The 22,513-nt window shown below is 41.5% G+C and overlaps 1 protein-coding gene across 2 annotated transcripts in view; it reads right to left on the bottom strand.

Moving 5' to 3' along the window:
• MEIS1 (Meis homeobox 1) overlaps window positions 1-2,681 on the bottom strand; it is a 127,257-nt gene extending 124,576 nt beyond the window's left edge. For both annotated transcript variants that reach the window (XM_024211116.2, XM_024211117.2), the window contains exons 1-2: window positions 1,974-2,681; window positions 88-314 (exon numbers count right to left, since the gene is read on the bottom strand). In XM_024211116.2, the coding sequence (XP_024066884.1) occupies window positions 88-314; window positions 1,974-1,985 (239 nt within the window). In that variant the 5' untranslated portion in view covers window positions 1,986-2,681. The remainder of the gene's footprint in view (window positions 1-87; window positions 315-1,973) is intronic.
• Between the last annotated feature and the right edge of the window lie 19,832 nt (window positions 2,682-22,513).

The following is a 22,513-nucleotide window of genomic DNA, read 5'->3' as shown; positions in this document are numbered from 1 at the left end:
AATGGCTTTTACTTCTGCCTTCGTCAGCTAGGGAAATAAGGGAATAATCATATCTTAACTAATAAACCCGATGCCAGCTTTACCTACCCATAAATGGCATCTTTATCTCTCTTTAAAGCGTCATTGACAGAGGAGCCCATACTGGGAGGCATGGCGTTGGTGTGAGCAGTGTGCGGGTATTGATGAGAATGCAGCGGAGGACCGTGATTCAGATGGTGAACAGGCTGCATGGATCTGGCGGCGTGAGGATCCCCATACATGGTGGTGGGGATCCCTACTCCATCCATCCCACCGTAATGGGGTAAATCGTCGTACTGCATGACAGACAAAGAAAAAAGGGTCAGAAGGCCAGTCGTAACCGGAGGTTAGAACGGGGAAAGCCGTTCCAGAGTCTTTCACTTGGTGAAGGTCCAGCACATGGAATTGGGCAGTGCTAAATCTATGAATTTAAAATAAACAGGACCAAAAAAAAAAAAAAAAAAAAGAGGGGAGAGGGTGAAGATCTGTAAAAATACATTTCCCCAATAGGCCCTCGAAACGGATTAATTCTGGATCCTTGAAAAGCATCCTTGTGGAGGGAAGTAGGTAAACGCAGCGTAGGTTGCTTTGGAGTGACGCTCAAAATAAACACGTTGCTGAAAAGTTGCCTGCTTCAATATGTCTCCACAGCAAAAGTTAAAATGAGGACACCTATTATTAACACGTGAATTAATACAGGCTCCTGGTTTAAGGTATTTCTCTGTGTGTCTGTGTGTGTAAATTGTCCCAGTGGAAAGCATTTCCTAATGTTTAAATTATAAACTAAACTCTCTTTAACAAAAATGTAAAGCACCAGTTTAGATGCAAGACCAAAGCTGATACTTTTTCTAATTATTGCAGCACAATTTGAAAATTTGGAATTCCCATATGGAGGAAAAACGTGAGTTAAAGCAGTTAATTAATTTTAAGATATCCTGTTTTAAACCTTCCCACTGTTAAGAAGGGAAGTACACAAGTATCAATGATCTGATGTTATCCAAAGTTTAATAACAAAAGAGTCAATTTTTGGTTTACAGCTATTATGTACAAGCTACTTTAATGTCGATTTGCTGCAGATGTGTGCATGTGCTACTGAAAGTTTTGAATGTTAAGTATATTCTTTGTTAAACATTAAGAACCGAAAGTTAAAGTGGTATTTAAGGATAAGGGGAAACTGCCACTTTTAATCTATTAAAAGCAAAAGTGTGAATAAGTTGTTTTAAAAAACACTGACAATTGCTTGAACTGAAAGAGTAAAGGCAAGTTTGTCAGGACAGCAACTTTCTTTTACAAACTGTACTTTGAGGGACAGTACAGAAATTATTGCAAGCAAACTTAATTTTATGTCGTTTTTCTTTTAAAAACTCTATTCGTTACATTGTAATTGTCCCTCACAATATTTTCATCGCATTTCAATTTATCTGATAAGTCTAGAAAAATTAGTATTGCGTCCAAAATAGTAATAAATAGTAATAATAAATATATGTGCATATTATTTCTGCCTACTTAAATATGCAACTATTTTTAAATGAAGGTCTGACTACAGCACTGCACATTTGTGATGGCAAAAAGTTATGTTTACTTAAAGTTTAATAAGTTATCTTTGAAAAGTGAAGATGTATGTCATCACTAACATATTAAAATGTTCAACGACACGTTAGTTAAATATTTTAGACACTGGTGACTTTAAAACGACATTGTATTCTTAGCAGTATATCTGTAATACTGATAAATACATACACTTGTATTTTCAGTTACATGCCTGTATGTGATTACTTTATAGAAAGTTTGCCTCTTCAGTGAGATGTCTGTGATAGGAATTGATAGAATCAAGAAATTGACAATATATATATAGGTTTGAGCCAAAGAAGAGGTGGGAAAAAACTTTTTCGCAGCGTCTCTGTCAGCCACGTTTCAATATTATTTCACATTTAAATTCCATTTTTAATACGTACCCTTTGCGCCATCGGCCTGGCTTGCTCCCTTCCTACTTCAACTTCTAATATATCCTCTTTAAGGCCAGTGTGAAAAGAAACAAACTCAAACTCTCCCCCAAACCCCCAAAAATGCAAAAATCCCTTAGAGTCGCCAGCAATGTGAGCAATCGAGGAAAATCTTCAGCTTACTGGATCTCAAAGAAACGATACAATAATTCAGCATTAAAAAAAAAGAGAGAGACTCGCGCTCCTTCTCTTTCTTTCTCTCTCTCACTCTCCCCCTTTCGTTTCCAAGACAGCAGCGGGGAGAAAGCAAATATCCTTTCCCCAAATCAGTTTTTTTTTTTGTTAAAAAAAAAAAAGTGCCCCTCAAACCCAACTACCAAGTCTCATGGCTTTTTGCCACTCCAGCTGTCAATCAAAGGCGAGGTTGTCAAGGTGGTGAATGAATGATGATGATCCGCTGTGTGTACTTCCAGTGCTCTGGACACCTCAAATGTTAATATTCAAATGCATGGAGGTCTAAGCGCTGGCTTGTTCTTGAATCAGTCCTAATTCCTAATCAGATCTCGCTCGCGCGCTCCCTTTCCCCCTTTGCAGCGGGAGAGGCTAGAGGAAGAGGGTTAAAAATGTCTGTCTGAGTTTGTCTTAAAGGAGCCACGATCGATGCTGCCTGCTGCAAGTCCCCCGTGCGTGTGTAAAGTGTGTGTTGCACAGGCGGAGAGGTGGATTTGGACCAGAATGCTGGAACCCGGAAGTAGTGGTGGCCATAACAGGTCGCGTCTTACACAATGCACTGGGCTGCATCAACTCGGCTCCCAGCGCAGGGGTGGGTTGGGTGAGATGCAAGCAACGAGGCTGTGCGAGCCACAGAAGCGTTCAATTAACAACACACACACACACACAGGGTTACAGTTACTAAAATAGATTGTAATTCTGGTGTGTGGCTGGGCTATTAGCTATTTTAAGAGCTCCCTGTAAGTAGAGTTTATTGCTGCCGGACAAATTACGGGGTATTGCAGGGCTGGGGTTTTTGTTTTGTAGGGGGCAGGATTTGTTTCTGTCCCCTTTTCACACCGAATGCTTTGGGTAATTGCTTGCAGCCTTTGCAAAAGATCTGAGATCGCTCACTTGAGTTATGTGAAGAAGAGTGGAGCAATGGTTACAGATACAACATCCATCCTTCTTCCCAGAGCCCTGCAAGCACAGCTAATACTCCAGCGTTTCTAAGTGTTCGAGCAAAACTAGGAGATGACCCTGAGCATCTGCTTCTGGACACTGGCTTGTTTTGATTGCGAGTACTATTACTGAAGTGAGTGGCAAGATCAAGGGCAGGACGACAGAACACAGGAGTGCTGTCTGATACATTTTCTCTCTCTCTCCTCTCTCGCTCAGCTAATGTCATACGCAGCAATCCACGCCGCTCTGCCTACCCGTCTCTGAGTTTAATGGCCATTTCCTTTGTCTAATAGCAATGGTTACTTTGTATTTACACCCTCGCTACACGGCAGCGCTCTAAAGGATCGGCAATCCCCCCCCCCCAACCGCAAGACTTTCATCCTTTTTTGTATTCAGAACAAACAGTCTTTTTTCCCAACTAACTCCCAGCAACGAAAGTAAATCTATTAGAGCGAAGTTGAGCTTTAGAACGAAAAGACCAAAACCCACTTCGGATGAGCCGGGCTTATTTGCTAGAACTTATTCGGTGCCCATGTAACTATGAGCAGATGTTCCACACAGATAGTAGTTGATTCAAAAATGCAACATCTTTCAGAGCAGAGATCCGTGAGAAGGGGTTTTTTCTCTCCCCCCACCCCCTAAGCTCCAAGTCCCTCAGAAAACTCCCCCTGCGGTATGTTGGAAAATGAGCTCACCCAAATCTCAGTAGGCAGCAGTGGAGGAGCCGCGGTCCAATCAGGAGCTTGTCTTCGAAAGCCAGCCGTGCATTGGTGGAGGGGAAAATCAATTATCAAATAATCGATCAGCAGGGAGCTTCGATCTGCGGGGAGTGCCAAAAAACTCTCCCTCGGAACAGAGAGGCTAAGTTCTCCAAAGCAGAAAGATTGCTCACTTGTTCTGCTTAGCCATGCGCCTGCTGCCTAGAGGCAGACATAAACAGACCCTGCAAGGGGAATAAAAGACACCCTTCACTCTCTCTCTCTATATATATATATAGAGAGAGAGAGAGAGAGGCAGAGAAAAGTATTTTTAAAAACTTTTAACTAAAAAAGTTAAGGTACGACATAGTTATGTCAACACGATGTTACGGAGCTTGATATGTGAACTCAGCAGGCTGACAGATTATGCTGACACAGCAAAGCATTCAGTGCCAGCGTTTATTGTTTACAATACACAAGTTTGTGAACCCGAGGCATCTTCAATAGTGTTCCCTGCATGCCGTGGTCCATACACGTCATGTAATGATCGTACCTTTGATTGTTTTGGATAAGGAAGATCACTTTCTCCTGTGGCATTACAGCTGCAACTTTTGACGTGACAGCAAAACCTGAAATAGTAAGAGCGATCACTAAGAAGTGGTCCCCTCATTAGTGTTTACCATGGAATATTCTGATTTCTTTCCATTTCTAGATTTTTTAAAAAAGAACTCCACGCTTATGATTTATTATTATGGCAATTTTATGTTTGCTTTTGGGATGCTCAGGCAGTAAGTCTTAAGCAGAGATAAATCACATACGATTTCTGCCAGGCCAAAGTCTGAAATGTAATGTTAGCAGACAGAATTCCCAGCATCAACATAATCCCTGCCTGCGACCTAAATCTTCTCTTAAAGTATATTTTAGGGGGCAAAACAGGTTTAAACTCACTTTTAAAAAAGCCCACGACTTTTCTGAAGCTGTAATTGCAGCGACGATGCAAAATAAAACAGTATTTTTATAAGGATTGCCATTGAGAGAGCTCTAGTATTCCCTAAACCGTCTCTTTTCTCTGCAGGGGAGTGCAGTTGTTTCATATTCTACCTGTGTGATTATTCAAATGATCCGCCGGCTAGGTATTTCAAATTTGTCTCAGAAAGGAAAGATCTGTCATCGATCAGATCAGTTCAGTGGGGTGGGGAAAAGGTGCCAAATCAAACAATAAAATAGTCACACATAAGGCTCAACGATCCTTAAATGAGCTGCATGGGGCGGGTTATCCGAGTAAAATCTACAAAATAGAAATTACTGTGAAATGCACTAGGGTAAAACTGCTTTTTAAGAGCTTTGAGGGTCTCATGGAGGAGACAGATCAGAACAATTTGAAGCGTGTAGATACTCTTTAGTCCATCTCTTGCCGCGACATTTCAAACCTCAAGAAAACCAGTTTCGATTTCCCCCCCTTTGCTGTAGGACAAACCTTCTATGCCAGCGATGACTTCAGGTAAGACCATTTTAATACCCTAACCCTTCCTCTTCTCAGTATTGGGAAGTATTTGTTGTGCTCTTAACAGACTTATGTCTGATTTCTATATTTATTTAACTCAGAGACTGAATTCAGAAGCGAATCCCTGTTTTACAGGTTCCTTCCAAAGGAGGATACAATTTAAATTCCAGAAATGCAATCCCTCTTAAAAATAAAAAAGCTTTAAATCTTAAATCTAGCTTCACTACCAGGCCTTTATGAGAATAATTCAGAACAATCGGGGCTAGAACACTTTTACAATGTAATTACAGTAGTACAAATTGTTTGCCCAAACCTCATTCTGGATAAGGATTTTACAATTAGCAAACAGTTATTACTGTTGGGGCTTGCTGCGAGAAATTGCACTGAGGACGTCTCGAGTTGCAATCTACTGGCCATAAAAAGACTAACCAGGCAGCAATTAATCATCTATTAAAAGGGAAAAGTAAACGGACAGTTCCACACTATCTCAGTAAACTACCAACGACATTTATGTGTTCTGTGACTACAGCGACGCACACATTCCCAACTACTGCCTTTTTAGGAAATGTAGCTATTTTTTTGCCAAAATTAGGGATCTGATTGCTATTTATTGCAGGAACCCATTTACACTTGCCATTGTACTATGAAAAAGAAACTGTGGGCTTCCCTTGAATTGTACAGCGAAATGTGCAATTAGACAGAAAATAGGCAGAATTGCGTTCTGGATGTAGATCTGATGTTCGCTTTTTCCTTATAACAGTGTTTAACAGATTTAGCATTTAAGATGACGTGTTTTGCTTTGGAGCCTTGTATGCACTACTTCTGTGATGCTACACCGATAATCATTTTACTTATTCTTCACCTCAGAAGTTTGCAATTTGAACTTGTATAAGCGAAGGCCTTTCACATGAGTTAGAAGGAGAGGTCTCAATGTTCAGATGATGATTCAGAGCAAAATGATGAAGAAAGTCCTCCATTTAGTGGAATTTGTATATATTTGCTTATCATATAATAAATAAGACTTTAAATCAGTCTGAATTTCCTAGCTTAAGGACATAATGAATCTTAACTAGTAACATTAAAATGTGTACTAGTTTTCTGATGGCTTTTTATAGTTTGATGGGAAGGGGCTTGCAGTTGGAAAAAAATCAGCAACAATATATACTCCTTCCCCATTAATATTTACATTTAAAAATTCAGATAAGGACAAAATCCCCGAAGAAAACAGATTTTAAATGCAGTAGAGAGATAATAAAGGAATGTGGCAGATAAGAGTTTCCAGTGATATGAGTAAAGATACCAAAAAGTCAAAGCCTAATGAATGGCTGTGAGAAAGGTGAAGAACTATTTAAAGATCTATTAAAGGGCAAAATCTGAAAAGGTGATAATAAAAGGAGGTTAACTGGAGGGGATTAAGTGAAGATGTGAATCAAGTGCCCATATGCAAGTAAAACTATGGTGCATGGAGCTAGAGGTTTGTTTACTGGATTCTGCTTCAGAAAACAAAGAACGCCTGGTCCAGTTCAGAAGTCAACCAGAGGTCAGCTTGTGCTATCCAACAGTCACAGACAAAATAGTTAAGTCACTGTATTCAGTAAACAGTCTGAATGAATAATGTTAGAAATGCACTTTGCAAAGGAAAGAACTGATTTCATTAGACTTTTCTATTTCAAATCTTTAGAATAGCAGGGAACTTGAGGGGAGGAGTAAAATGAAGGAAGGGGGCACTACACTATTTAACATAATTACCAGTTCTGACATTTTCAGAAATTATAGAGGTCTTTTATTAATTAAATGGAGGGCTTAATAAAATATTCATAATAAAATTTACGGTTGACTTAAAACTTTCTAAACACTGCTATAAATTTTTAATAAATTAACTGAGAAATGAGTTACTAGCCTTGGCTTTTGTCACTTAAACTTCTGCGTAAGTAGTGAATGTGGAGTGAAAGCAACATGGGAACCTTTCAGAAACAAAAATGTGTAAAATTACAAAGGGTTTTAGATTTCAGAAAAGTCGCACTTAGATCTAGATGTAAGCATTCCTTATTTATAAAACTCGACTGCAGTGACGGATTCCAAAGAGCATTAGGAATAAGTCTGATCTGTTTTAGCCTCTGTTATACCGTATGTTAGTATTTTAACATTCACATTACAATTAAATATGATAGAATGAAAGACTGAAGTCACAAATTTTCCATTTGTGAAAAGTAAAAAGATCCACTTCACAATATTATATTTGCACAGGATCAAACAATAGTTAATGTTAAGTAGCTACAAATCAATCTGGTGTATTTTCAATTACAATCTGTAACAAGTCCACAATTATGTTTTGGATGATCAGTTATTTCTTATTTGAGTTATTAGTAGTAGTATTTTGTTTAGCTGCCTAACTTTTGTTTACTATAACTCTAGTTCAAAGACTCGTCGCTTTGTCTTTTATGTTGCTATATTTTTCGCTTAATAAAAAATCTCTGGGTAAAAAAACTCTAGTTGTTTAATTAAAAATAATCTGGTCGATTGTTTTGCATTTGAAGACTTGAGCTTTTGTGCCGTCTACTGGACAATGAAAAAACTACAGCCATAATTTACTTAAACTTTCTTTTGGATAAAAGTACATTTTCGGAGAGGATGGTAAGTCTATTTGGAGGGGCGTGGCGTCAAAATTGAAGATGAGGGGAAAGAAAAGTGGCCCTGAAAGCGAGATCTATAGAGTAAGTTACATTTTTCTATATAAAAAACTTTTATACTCCAGTTTTAACGGCTCAAGATTTTATTGTCTCATGAACTACACTCAATCAATTGCATTAAGGGTGTCCTCAGAAAGACGGTTTGAGTTTACATGTGTGAGACGGTCTTAAACATTTAGATAAATGTGAGTGATAGAAAAAATGAGGATAAATATTGGTAAATGGTTTAAAGCTTCAGTTTTAGAATTATTATGAATTAAAGTGCTGTAGCTTGTCCCAATGTAAAAGAAATTATTTCACTTCTAAGCAACACCGAGGTCCACAGACTAGTACCAAAGGAGAGCCAATTACATTTAAAACTAATTAAAATTGTTTGGGGGGGGAGATATGGGCATTTAGGTGAGTAGTGCATTATTTCTTAGGATTGCAAGGGATAAAAACCATGCACGTTACTGCTTTCATTTCGTAATCATCTGCCTGTAAAAGTGCTGCGGGAGCTCCCTGTCGGATGCTCTGAGATACATGCAGCAGAAGTTGGATAATTTCCTCTTAAACTTTCAGTAAACACTTTTGGTTCTCTGTTCTTTAGCCTATATAGGAAGCTGTTTTAAAAAGTCAAGCAAAGGAGATGTTGCAAAAGCTACATTGACTTTTGCAGATGGATTTGGAAATGATTAGTACAAAGATTTATTGAAATTAAAATCCTTATTGCAGTTAATAAAACAGCAGTGTACATTTAGATAAAAAATCTGAGTCAAAGTGAGTTTTAGAACATTATGAACATAAATCTGGTTAAATAAGCTATTTTTATATATGCATGTATGCGTGTCTGTATATACACACATACACAGAGAGAGAGACCTTAAAATATGCTAAACAGAGCTATAAGGAAACCTTTAACCACTTGGATTAGACCAAGAACTATAGGTATCTTGCTTTGCAGTCACTTGCAGAAGTGGAAGAGAGTTTGAAATTCGCCTCAATCGTTTCCCACATCCAATGTGAAAAGTTCTTATTCTGAATTCGTCTGCTCATATAGTGCTGTCATTCAAAGACAAGCTCTTCATACAGATTTGAACTTTATTAGCAATGCAAGATATTTTTTTCACACTAGACAAAATAGAAATGCGATTAACCTGTGCGTATATTGAACGCTTAACACGGTATGTCAACCCTGGTACATCAATATGAAAGTGTTTGTGAACTAGTACAAGCCTCATTCAAATTATCCATTAACAAATAAACACAATTTTAAAGCCACTAGCAATGGGAAATTGGTATTTCATAACCTCAGTTGTACTATAGCAAAATCAGTGTATTTTGTTAGACCCTTAAATGCTATGTTTGCTTAGAGACAAATTCAACATATAATTTCTTTCAGATTAACTCATGGTATTCAGCTTGTCTAGCGAATACAGTACAGAAATATTTCAGATTACCTATAATACTGATGATAAAGTACAATGAAATAATTAAAACAGGAATTGCGAGCAGTTAAACTTTAAGAAGAAATATGTACTGTAGGCTTTTTGGATGTTGCATGTTTAGTTTTCATTAGTGAATAGGGATTTTGCAAATAATACATATAGGTAAACTCAAGCATAAATAACTAAAAAATCCTTGTTAAGATTTTCAGCTATGTATTAACATATTGTACGAATCAGGCAATGTTTTGTGACTACTTGGTCTTGTTTTTTAAAACAACAACAACAACAACCCCAAACTGCTAGTTTTACCTGCGGGGACCTAGAAGAATGATTATCTCAGAGATCACTTTCTACAGTGATTGGTTTGGATAAATGCTACCTTAAGGGGTTTATAACGTACCAAATAAATACAGACAGACGCTAGCTATTGTGCCTATCTAAAACAAATGACTCCGGACATGGGCCAACGTTACAGAGCAGCTCGAACTTCAAGGATGGCTTTCCTGGTGACCAATTTAGAGGCAAATCTCCCCCCGCCTCACTCCTGGTAGGTTTCGCTGCGACGCGGCACCGTTTGATGCCGGGCTAAACGCAGGCAAACCCTGCTGCCCCAAGGAGCAGCCTTCCCGCTCCTCCCCAGGCTGTTTGTTTTTAAACCATCCTCTTCTCGTTCGAGCTCCACGGTTTGTCTCTCTCCAGCAGGGTGAATTGGGGGTGGGGAGGGTCTCTCTTTCAGGCTCCCCTCTCCGTCGTGCAAAGCAGGCTGAGCAGGCTAACGGGGCCCGTGGGCTCTTGCCTTCAACGACCGATGTGTGTGAGCGTGCTTGTGTGTTACACAGACCCTCGCTTTCCAGAGCACACCCCAGCTCGGGTCCTCTCTGTCCTGTGATCTGGGGGAGTATGAGTGAGAACTATCGCTGCTGGGTGGACACTCTCCCCCACCCCCAGCTCTTATGAAGAGCTCCCCCAGACAGCTTTACTCCACACGTTGCGTCGTGATCGCTCGCAAGCGGCGTCCGGGGTCACTCCAGTCTCCAAAGGAGGAGAACTTCCATCCTTGCTCCGGATTGCTCCAGAGCCTACAGGCTGGCGGTGGGGCCGGCGGGACACCATGGGGCGGGCAATGTCTTTCTATCACTCTCACTGGTCACTAGCTGGGCTTTGTTCCCCTTAACACAACAAGCCAACAGAGACGCTCCGGACATCGTCCGCCCGGAGCGAAACGGCCCCGCTTTGCGATCGCTTCTCCCGCCCAGCGTGTCCGAACGGCACCTAGAATTCGGGTGTGGGCCCCTGGCTCGCCTCTCCCCCTATTGTCTCGTTCTCCTCTGCAGGGAAACAAGCCCGCACCCGGCCGCAGCAATACTCCGCGCCATGGCTGCAACAAGAGGCCATTTGTCACCGACGCTATTATTTCAGGTGTGCTAATGGGATTAGGGCCGTGTGAAAAATGTGCGGATTAATGCGAGTCCCTCTCGCAGGTACCAGCTGCCCGTGTTGTCTGCAGCCCCGGGATGCAGCAGCCCCGAGGTGAAAAGTGAAGGCGAGTCATTCAGAGGCACCGGGGCTGAAGCGAGAGGCGAGTGTCACGTGTAGCCAATGCTGGAGTGCGGGGGACAAGTCTCACACCTCGGCAGGAGGCTGTTAATTGATCGCCACCTGAAGAGCCGAGCCAGGGGAGAGAAAAAGGACATGTGTCCGCGTGTGAAAGAGGAGACGAGCTACAAAAGGAGCGGGGCTCCAGGCAACCATGGCAGGGGTCTGTGCCAGGAGCATCCGCCACCCCACCCCACCCCCACTCGAAGAAAGAGTTAACAAATGTCTCCCCAGCCCGTCCCCCGCCTTGACAAGAAGGCGCAATTTCATTCCAATGTGTCGCTACCTACAACATCTGTGGGTACATGAGCATAGACTTTTGCATAATTGCATCCTGACTTTATTCAAGGGATCTGCAAAGCTATTTCAGCATCTTTCTTTTCCAGCCGCAAACTGGAAGGCAAAGGGCTGCAAAAATGTTTTCACTCGTTTCCCCCACCCCCCAATGCGTTGCATTATTATTGATGCACAAATGACTGATCTCTGAGTAGCTCCTTTAAACCCAATACTGGAATTGTGTGCATGTGAGAACCAGTGTATGAGGGGGTGTGTCCTGACTGTGACAGTGTGTATATGTTTCTGGAGGTGTGTTTGCAGTGTTGTTATAGCTCTGTTTGTCCCAGGAAACGAGAGACACAAAGTAGCTGAGGTAATATCTTTTATTTGGCTAACTTCTGTACCTGTCTGTGCCTCAGTCTGTGCACTTGTGAGCGTGTATATGCCCATGTATCAGGGTGTATGTGTGTGTCTATGTATATCTGAGTCCCCTTAGGAGAATTTTTCAAGAAATTGTGGCTGCTAAAAAAAAGTGTGCACTATTCTAAAGATCAGTTAAAAGCCTGCTTGTTAATTATTTTCTTTTCTTTGCAGGAGAGTTGTCCACACTGAGGTTTCTCCCTCATCCTTCCCTACAAGAGAGCAGAGTGTAGACCATGTGTGCCTCATGGTCCCAGAACACAGGGCCAGTCCTAGCCTGGGGACACAAGGATTTCAGCAGCGTTTTTCCCTACGGGACGGACTAATTGTACATAATTCCTCCCCCCCCCCCCATTCCTCCCCACTTACTTGAGCACACGCAGCTGCAGTCACCCTTGTGGCTTGGAAGGAAAGGCGGGCTCCTGCACCAAGGCTGCAAGGCCAGTTCCCCAAGGCAGCAGCTGCGAGAGGGAGGGGGGCAGGCGGTGAAAGCTGCACTTTCCTCTGAGCAGAGTAGTGTTCCCTCTGAGGGGCCCCCAGCCCCAGGAGCCAGCTCCCAAGCCCTGGGCCTCCCGCATGGAAGCAATGTTGCCTCCTCCATAGCCACTAAGCCATCCGGGCAGGCAAGGTTTGCAGTTTTAACTCTGGCTGTTCCACCACATTGTCCTTCTTATAGTTCAAGGGGCACGATCCATGTGTAGGAATCAACCGTTAGAGCCAAGCACAGAGGCTTACAGCAAGAGATTTCAAAGGCCCGATTTAGCTTGTGATTAAGAGAATACCACAAGATAACAGTGATGATTGTTCCATTTAAAAAATCACAAAAAGCCCTGTCGTTCAGTGGGTGAGAAAGGGTAACAGAATGGGAAGATTCTACAAAGAAATACCTCACAAGTGTGTTCGCTTTCAGTTTACTCTGTTGTAGACTATTCAGTTTACGTACAATATTTTACTCTGATTATGCTGGCTTCATTCAAAAAGTGTTATAATTGCATTTTACAGAAAACATTGACTATCAGTTTCTAACCCTAGACTTAGAAATGGGGCCAAGCCAGGAAGCATAGATCTCAGATCAGAGCTGGATTCAAACCTCCCAAAATCTGGAAGTGGACAGCTCTACTTGGAATCATAGAAATACCTATTAGAGCAACCAGCTAAACTCCCTGCTAATGCAGGATTGTTTCCTTGCATTTACTAGTGCTTTGTCCAGTCACTTATTAAATATTCTGCTGATGAGGCTTTCATCACTTTCTGAGGGAGATTATTCCCCAACCTGTTTTAGACCCAGATTATTAAAAGCTATTTAGGCACTGCTGCGCTCAGCATCACAACACCTAACTGAGTTAGAAGCCTAAATATCATTTTCAAAAGGGATTTAGGTGCTTAGGAGTCTAAATTCCATCGACAATGGGATACAGACTCCTAAGTGCCTAAATACCTTTTGAACATGATATTTAGGCTCTTACCCCTAAATACCTTTACAAATCTGGGCCAGACTGTCAGGAAGACTTTACTTCTAATTACTCTCCCTTTTACCACCCGAGGCATACACCTCCTCACATCCTTCCAATATTTATAGATGGTTTCCAGTCCCCACTTTGGCTGGTTTTTAGGACCAAATTAGGTTTCCTGCTCCAGCTCCCCAATTATCGTTGGCCCTGTTTCTGTTAGAAAAACAACCAAGTCTGTAAAATTCAATGGTGGCCTAATCTTATAGCTACAGAGGGGCCCGAACTATAATTGCCCAGCTATCATCAATGGGGTCAACCCGTGTTCACCAGTTTTTAATCAAAATGTGTTTTCGGGTCTCTCTGTATTACAAATGTAACTGTACCAGAACTAAGTGAAATATTCCAGGGGCAATTACACCACAGTCAAATAGAGAGGCACTGTTCCATTAGATGCTGCTTTGCAATGCAGCTGAATTAGGCTTTTTAGTTGCCATGTCACACTATTTTTAAGGGTTTCTATTATGCTAATCACAGCCACAATTCTGCAATGACTTACACCGATGCTGAAATTTAAGTGAGGGTATGTCTACACAGCAAAGGAAAACCTGCAGCTGGCCTGTGCCAGCTGACTCGGGCTTGGACTGTGGGCAGAAGCTCCCGAAGAGTGTGTGGGGGCCACCGGTGCCTGAACCATGGTCCTGCACCCTGCACTGCCTCTTCTCCCTAAATTCCCCTCCCCCCACACTCCTCCCGTTCCCCTGAGGCCCTGCCCTCACGCCACCTTCCCCCCCAAGACCCTGCCCCGACACTCACTCCTCTCCCCCATCGCTCACCCATACGGCTGGTAAAAAGTGGGAGGCCACAGCCTTCCCATTTTTAAAAGTGATGGGGCCATGGCCTCCTGGCCCCCCAATTCCAGCGCTCCTGGCTGTGGGGCTGTTTCATTGCCGGCTAGACTTCCAGGCTCGGGCTGGAGCTTGAGCTCTGGGACCCTCCCATCCCGCAGGATCTTAGAGCCTGGGCTCCAGCCCGAGCCCAAAAATCTACACAGCAATGAAACAGCCTTGCAGCCTGAGCCCCGCGAGCCCGAGTCGGCTAGCACTTGCCAGCCACGGGCGTCTAGTTGCTGGATAGACATACCCTGAGTACAAGTGAAAGCAATGGGGCTGCTCATGTGCATTAAACCAAGTATGTGTGTAAGTGCTTGCACACATCACTGCGGCTTTGATCATATTGGGGCTATAGTTAGTGGAAATTCCCTAATATTCTACAGGATAGCCTTGTTGTGGCCTCCTTTGCCCTGGTACCTGGGTTGGGAAGCAGATTACCATCTTGTGTTCTTTATCAGCCCAAAGGTGTCTTGGGCCAGGCTTCTAACTAAGGAGTCACCAGTGAGGATTACTTGCCTATTTCTTTCTGGTGGCCCCCTTTCAGTGCTTGCCTCTTGACTGTAGGTGCCACAGATCTCTCTTTGGCTCTCCTCAGGGCTGGTCTACACTAACCCCCCAATTCGAACTAAGATACGCAACTTCAGCTACGTGAATAACGTAGCTGAAGTTGACATACCTTAGTTCAAACTTACCGCGGTAGGCAGGCTCCCCCGTCGACTCCGCGTACTCCTCTCGCCGAGCAGGAGTACCGGAGTCGACGGCGAGCACTTCTGGGTTCGATTTATCGCGTCCAGACAAGACGCGATAAATCGAACCCAGAAGTTCGAGTGCTTGCCGCCGAACCAGCGGGTAAGTATAGACGTACCCTCAGTCTGATCCTTCTCTTTGTCATTGACGATGGCATATCTAATGCAACTATTGAGACTAAATGGCCCACATTTCTCTTCTGCTCTTTCCAGAGGTTCTAGTCTACCTAGATGCCATCTTATTTCTCCATCTCTATCCCATTCTGGGTGTTAACCTCCTGCATAGGATAGTCCTGTTTGGTCTCTATCTACATACCTATCCCCTATTGTCTTTGCTCAGTGGATTTAACTGACATTCAAGTTGCTTCACCTTTTATTCACAATGGACATGCCATGGCATGTGGACATGACTTACCGAATAACAACCTCTAATTCTTAAAGCAGCTTTTCTTATTTAGTGTACTTTATATTTATTTACAGTTTACAGAAAAATCTTTTTTTTAAACATTAATTGCTGCTCTTTTATTCCATTCCCTCGCTCCTTTCCTCAGTTTGTTTTCTAAGGCCGGGGTTCTCAAACTTTTTTCCCTGAGGCCCACCTGTGCAGCTGCAATAGGCACTGTGGCCCACTATGAACACTTCTTGAGGAAAAGTATTAATTTTAATTATTAAATACATATAAACTATACATAAAGAATGTACATGTTTCCTTTTCCTTTTAATGTAAACAATTGTAATGAAATAGAAATAGTGGAGATATCCCATCTCCTAGAACTGGAAGGGACCTTGAAAGGTCATCGAGTCCAGCCCCCTGCCTTCACTAGCAGGAACAAGTACTGATTTTGCCCCAGATCCCCAAGTGGCCCCCTCAAGGATTGAACTCACAACCCTGAGTTTAGCAGGCCAATGCTCAAACCACTGAGCTAGTAATGATGGAAAGCCCTAGCAATATGCACTCAAAAAAAAGCTTCAAGATTTTTTGAAACCAGAAAATTTTAATAAAACTACACTTTAAAAAAATGTTGAGAACAAAATGTGGCATTCAAACCGGGAAAACACAATGTGTAAAACCGAACCATAAGCAACACAACAATGTTAACAAAATTGTTAAAAAAAACCATTGCGTTATTTGTTCATTTTGAAACAAAATAGTTGTCCAGCTTTGAACATTGCATTGTGTTTTCAATTTTTTTTTAGTGTAACAATCTGAATTTCTGTGCTGTGTAAGTAAAGACCCAAACCTACTCTCCACTAGTTAGAAAATAATCAAATATTGTCAATAAAAATATAACACAACAGTTATATTATAACACACTGAGGCAACAGGTACTCATCTGATCTGGTAAAGGAGAATTCAAACTTCAAGTATGTGTCATCATATTTTCTTACCACTTTATTTTTTTGAATCCTCATTTCGTGTAGCTGTAGATGGTCCAGGACTTTCATTATCTTCTCCACCAGTGCACCCTTCTCGTTTTCGAAAAATAAATCCATCCATGTCAGATTGAAATACTGCTTGCTGTTTTTTACAGTTGTAAATGGCTGACTGTGTGTACGTTGCTAGGTTACCTTGCAGTGAAACGCACCGTTGTACTTGCGAGAATTAATCTTGACATATTGCACTTGCTTTTTAATAAAATAAAATAAATAAACAAACAAATAAACAAAATAAAAGTTTCTTCTATGCTTTGTCCAACATATGCAGCTCAGGACATTATATTTATATAGCTTTTACTGACATCACATGAGTCACATGGAGTTAAAAGATTTACTAAGAGCTTGACTGGAGAATGCAGTTGCGGCAGTGGACCACCTGGGACTGTGGGCCGTGGCCCACAGTTTGGGAACCCTTGTTCTAAAGCACTTCTTACCTGCCTGTCTCTTTTCTTAATTTAGATTTTGTTTAGAAAGTCTTCCTCCCTCATATTTTCCCTTGGATCTGTTGCCTACTAATTTTACTTTGAAGTTCTACATCATGTTGGAGGTACTTGGTGACTCTTCCTCTATGTTGATGTGATACTCACATTTAGGATTTCTCTACACTGGGCTAGGTTTTAAACCAATTAAATTTAAACCAATTTACAAGTGGTTGGGTTGGCCAGCATGAATGGTGCCAAAATATTGTAATCAATTTAAGCTATACTTAAATAAATCTGTTTCTCTCTCTCTCTCTCTCTCTCACACACACACACACACACACACAAGTGTCCACACATTTCTTGTTGGACAAGACCCATATTTAGAAACTGTGTGCCAGCCACTCAGACCAGCCAACCTGCTCCTGGGGTGCAGAGGTATTGAGCTCCAAAAGTTCCAGCTGAAGTCAATAGGAGTTGGTGCTCTGTACCTCTGAAAATCAGGTTCAATAATTGTGTTTAAACTAATTTAGTCTGAACTTGTTTTAAATCCTGTGGAAAACAGGTTCAGATGGCTGTGTTAAAGATACAAAGTGGACAGTTTTTGAATTAGAGAGAATTTTTCTATATGACAGTATTGCGATACTATACTACATTTATATTTGAGGAATTGCTTTCATAAGGTCAATAAAAATTGCTAAAGATAAACATGAGAAGTTTCAACCCCAAATGCACTCCACCCCAACACCTGGATTTTTAACTTTTTAGGTGCTTACAGCTATAGAGGAATAAGTTTGATCAAATTCTCTTTTGAGTAAGGGATGGAGCGAGGGGGGCTTTCTCATAATTTTATTTGAGGAGGGTGTTTGGATCAGTCACAAAGGTATATTTTGTGTAAACTTCAAGCTTGTCTTAAACTTGTCTTCAATGAGGACAAGTCCTATTTTTGACAGGTTTGAAGAATTTGTGTTTTAGAAAAAACAAAATGACAAGGAAATCGTGTAGCCTATGTACTAAGTACATAATGTTCCATCATTTTTTAAAAAAACTTTGAAGGTCCAGTATCCCACGTACACACATGCATCACATACTCACTCACACACATACATCACGCACTCACTTGTACACATAGATCACACACACTCACTCACATATACATCACGCATGCACACTCACTCACACATTAAAGCTACATCTGCTTTAATGGGTCTGGAACCTCCTTATTCCTGGCCTGCTACCTCTCTTCATGAATGTCCTTTATATTTGTTATCTGATTGTGTGATCACTAGATTGTTATTGTTTCTCTTCTCTATGGTCAGCTATTTTGACTTTTGACATCTTTTGGCTTTTTATCACAGTTAGCCAGCAGTTAGTTTCTCTTTTTCCCCCTCCTCTCCAATTCATATGGGTGAGTGTTACACATTTTTCTGTTATTTTCCAGTTGCATTCATAGGTCTTCGTTTTCTGGCCTTTTACCAAGGATCTTTCCTCAATTGCTTTTAGCGTCTTACCCTCAGGAGGGACTACCTTACATTTGTTTCAATATTTTCTTTTTATTTGCTTTATCCTTTTCTGTTGAGCCTGTAATTTAGTTCTGCTGACACAAATGGTTAAACTCATAGTCGGAATCTGCTTAAAAACACTCTCAGAAAATACCTAGTTATACTACAGCAGCATCTGTTTTGTTTGCCCACGACAATTTTTTTTTCCAGAGAGTCACACATTAGAGATTAAAAATTCTATTGGGTTATTTATTTTAAATACTTATACACCTCACATCACTGTGGTATCTGAATGCCTCACAATTTGTAATGTACTTATCCTCACAGTACCCCTGTGAGGTAGGGAAGTGCTGTTTTACAGGTTGAGGTACCTGGAGACTGGGAGCTAGTTTAACAAAGAAACTGAGAGCACTACCATTAATTTTTAGGTGCCTAGAAGATCACTTGGATTCCCAAAGCCTGGGCTAGGCACCTAGACTCCTTATACAATGATTGGGGGAGAGCTAGGCTCCTGAGAAAGGGATCCACAAAAAACAGTAGCTATATGAAATAAAACTTGTGCTTCATCTGGTGATTTTCCCCCTGCCCTTCTCTCTTACTCTTTGAAATATCACAACGAAGCCCCTGGGTGTTACAGTCAAGCTAAGCTCTTCCAGTTTCTCCCCAGCTTTCTCAACCTCTAAGATTTCAGGATTAAAAACAGAGTGGCTCCTATTTTCATAAACTGCCCTCTCTCCCTTGATTCTGTTTATATGGCTGCCTCTCTCTTGCTGCTATCACTACAAGCCCCATTCCCAAAAATGCACTGACCCCTCTTCTTGCTAATGTTTTCTAACAGCAGTTATGTTAGACCCAGTGTTTGCAACACACTGAAATGTTGCTCTAACTCCAAGGCTCAGATTTCATAGCTATCCACTATATTATTGCTGCTCAGGTGAAGTTAATGGACCTGATTATCCTTTTCCTCTCTCACGTTTTATACCAATGTACCACGATTGATTTCAGTGGCGTTGTTGCTAGTTTACATCACTGTTAACGAGAGAAGGATCAGGACCAGTCCCTGCTGGAGAGACTGGGGCTAGGTCTACACTACCCGCCTGAATCGGCGGGTAGAAATTGATCTCTCGGGGATCGAATTATCGCGTCTCGTCGGGATGCGACAATCGATCCCCGAATCGACGCGCTTACTCCACCAGCGGAGGTGGGAGTAAGCGCCATCGATGGGGAGCCGTGAAGGTCGATTTTGCCGCCGTCCTCACAGCGGGGTAAGTCGGCTCCGATACATTGAATTCAGCTATGCTATTCGCGTAGCTGAATTTGCGTATCTTAAATCGACCCCCCCCGTAGTGAGGACGTAGCCTGAGAGAGCCTAGCAGAGAAATGGCAGTAAGGTTATCATTTTAGAGAGGCTTGCTGGTTTCTGTTCATCTACAACAGCTGTCAGAACAGTCCCCTGCTACAGCTCTACATCCTTTCAATCATCTTGCAGTGTATTTTTATTTCATAGATAGGATTTCTGCATCAGTTTGGTTTGCATGCATTTCAAATTAATAAAATCTCATCTAAATGCTATTATTATAACAGGGAAAATCTTTCTTACATGCACTGTCAGGGTTAATTGGAACAAAGGGTGGGAGAAAAGGGGCTTGATAAACTGGTAATAGCTTCTCTGTAAATTTTAAAAAATGAACCTGGATTTTATTCCTAAACAAAGGTGATTTGTAGTAGAAAATGACCCGCAGTTAGTTTTGCAACACTGTGATTTTAAGGTGAAATCACTCAACTCAAACTTTCCATAGCAAATGGAAAAGGAAAAATATCTAATTAAAGGAAATATTAGTTAACCAAACGACGTCCCTTTCATAATAGAAGTTACTATGGGATTTAAAGGCACATTCTAATTATAACAGTTCACTAATTATCTGCCTTACATCTCATCTTTCTGTCTCATCCCACTTTTAATTATATAGTTCTTTTTTGGCACATTACATATCAAAAGTATTACATTTGACTAAAAATAAATCCTTTTAACTGGTGATGATAGAGAAGAAATACTGTAGCTGCCCCCCTGAAATACATACACTGCATTGTAATAAAATGTTTTCATTGTGCTTTGAAAAGAGAGACTTGATGCAAGAGAAAAAACTGAATTTAAAGAGTTGGGGCTTGTAAAGCTTTGAAGTCGGAGTGAGGAAATGCCTCTAAATTACACTGCATTTTGTACATGCGTCTGGCTGCAAGAGTTTATCATCACACATGGCCTCTGACTTGTAATCCATTGGAGCCTGATCCTGCAGCCATTGATGTTAAGGGGTGCTTTGCCCTCGGCTTCCTTTGGAATAGGCTTTGGCCTTTGAACTCTCGTAATGTATAATTCAAAGACCTGAAGCAATGCTATGGCATCAGAGCGCCATCACTTAGGAACATCTACTCATCAAGATCTCAGTTAAAGACTACCAAATTGGGAAGGACTTGTGTCAAACAGTTGGGGCATATGACTGTGAGTCAGGAGCTCTGGGTTCTGTTCCTGATCTGCCAGTGAATTGCTGTGTGACCATGGGCAAGTCACAACTTCTCTGTATCTCAGTTTCCTCATCTCAAAACGAGAATAATCATAATTACCTTTTGGGACTGTTGTGAGGCTTTAGTGGATGTTTGTCAATTGCTCTGACAGCAGGTGCAATGTCAGTGACACGTATTCTTCTTCTTCTTCAAATTATCATTAAAATGCATTTTATTCCACCCACTCTCCTTGGCTTGTGCAGGAGGTAGCAGAAAGATTTAGCTATTATGTGCAAGCAGCAGGCTCTTTTCCTTCCTTTGGGTGTGGGGGTGGTGAGTTTATAGAGGTAAGGACCCTTGACATAGAGAGAGATTTTTTTCAAGGCCTTTAGGCTTGAATCCAAACTGCGAGCTCAGACAGACCTGTGACTGGCAAGTCCTCTGAGGAGAGACAGCCTGTGGATTAATGATGCCAATCCCTGCTCAAATTTGCATGTATCATTTACTTAGCTTTGCTCCTGATGGAATTAGGTATAATTCTTTATTGAATATTACTCTTAATGTATATTTAAGCATTAAAAATGAATATGCACGTGTGATAAAACGTAGGAAATAATTTATAAATATCTAAAGTAACATAAGATAGAGAGTACTTGGCTGTCCTGCAAACCTGAGCAAATGTCTATATAACATTACTAGGCTTCTTCCTTCTTGGATGTTTTATTATATCTTATTGACCTCTTAACGACAGCCTGCTAGCACCCCAGCCTGCCAGAATCTGTTGACATTTTCAAATATATAATCGGTTCTTCAGTTTTTAATATCTCTCCTATGTTAAACTGCATTGGATTGAAGCTTGGCATACAGGTCATCAGCCCAGATGCGATTTTTCACCCCTATAAAATTATTTACAGCAGTTAAGCATTTTTTTTTTATTTTAGGTAGCCTTAATCATCTTCTTTTTCTGAAGCAAAATCTTCATCAGCTGTGGATATGAAAAAATATAGATTTCTTGATAATGATTCCTTTCTTGGATGCGTTGCAGCTACTGGTGCAAGGGTTTTATGGTTTGGGGCAAAAAGCCACTGCAAGTAATAATAATCATTGTCCCTAATTAAAGTGCACTTAATTGCTCTTGCCATTTTTTTCAAAGGGGTGGGAGGGAGATTAATGCTTCTGTAGGTCCAACATTATTTAATTTAACCATTTCAGCACAGTCTTGCAGTCCTTGCATAGGCAGGCTGAATTAAGGTCTACATCCACCAGGTTTCAGACAAATCCTGACTTCTAGCAAAGACACTTGCCAGGCCTGACTCCACTGCCTTGCACCCTGTGGAGTTATTTAGATCTGTGCAAAGTGGGTGCACTGCAAAATGCTTCCACGCTGATTTGTTAGCATTTTACATCCGCTTTGCAGCGATCTAAATGACTGCACAAGGTGCAAGGCAGAACTGGCATCAGTTCTTCCCAAGCAGACCAGGGTACAGTTACTCTGCAACACCTCCGTTCCTGCCTCCCCCCCCCCCCACAGCAGGGACTCTCAGAGCCGGGGTCAGCTGACTTGGGATTGCACTATGGGGCTAAAAATAGCAGTGCAGATGTTCCTGCTTGGGCTAGAGCTTGGGCTCTGAGACCCAGTGAGGGGTGAGAGTCTCCGAGGCCAGGCTCCAGCCCAAGCAGGAATGTCTACACTGCTATTTTTAGCCCTGTAGTGCAAGCCCCGTGAGCCTGAGTCAGTTACTTGAGGTCTGAGACTTGCTGCCACAGGGTTGGTTTTTTTTTTTTTTTTTGCAGTGTAGACATACCCTGTGTCTTGTCCAG

This window comes from Terrapene carolina, unplaced genomic scaffold (genome assembly GCF_002925995.2).
Source record: "Terrapene carolina triunguis isolate 2854851 unplaced genomic scaffold, T_m_triunguis-2.0 Scaffold132, whole genome shotgun sequence".
Lineage (NCBI taxonomy): Eukaryota > Metazoa > Chordata > Testudines > Emydidae > Terrapene > Terrapene triunguis.
The sequence above is the reverse complement of the archived record's forward strand: the minus strand, read 5'-3'. Positions and strand labels throughout refer to the sequence as shown.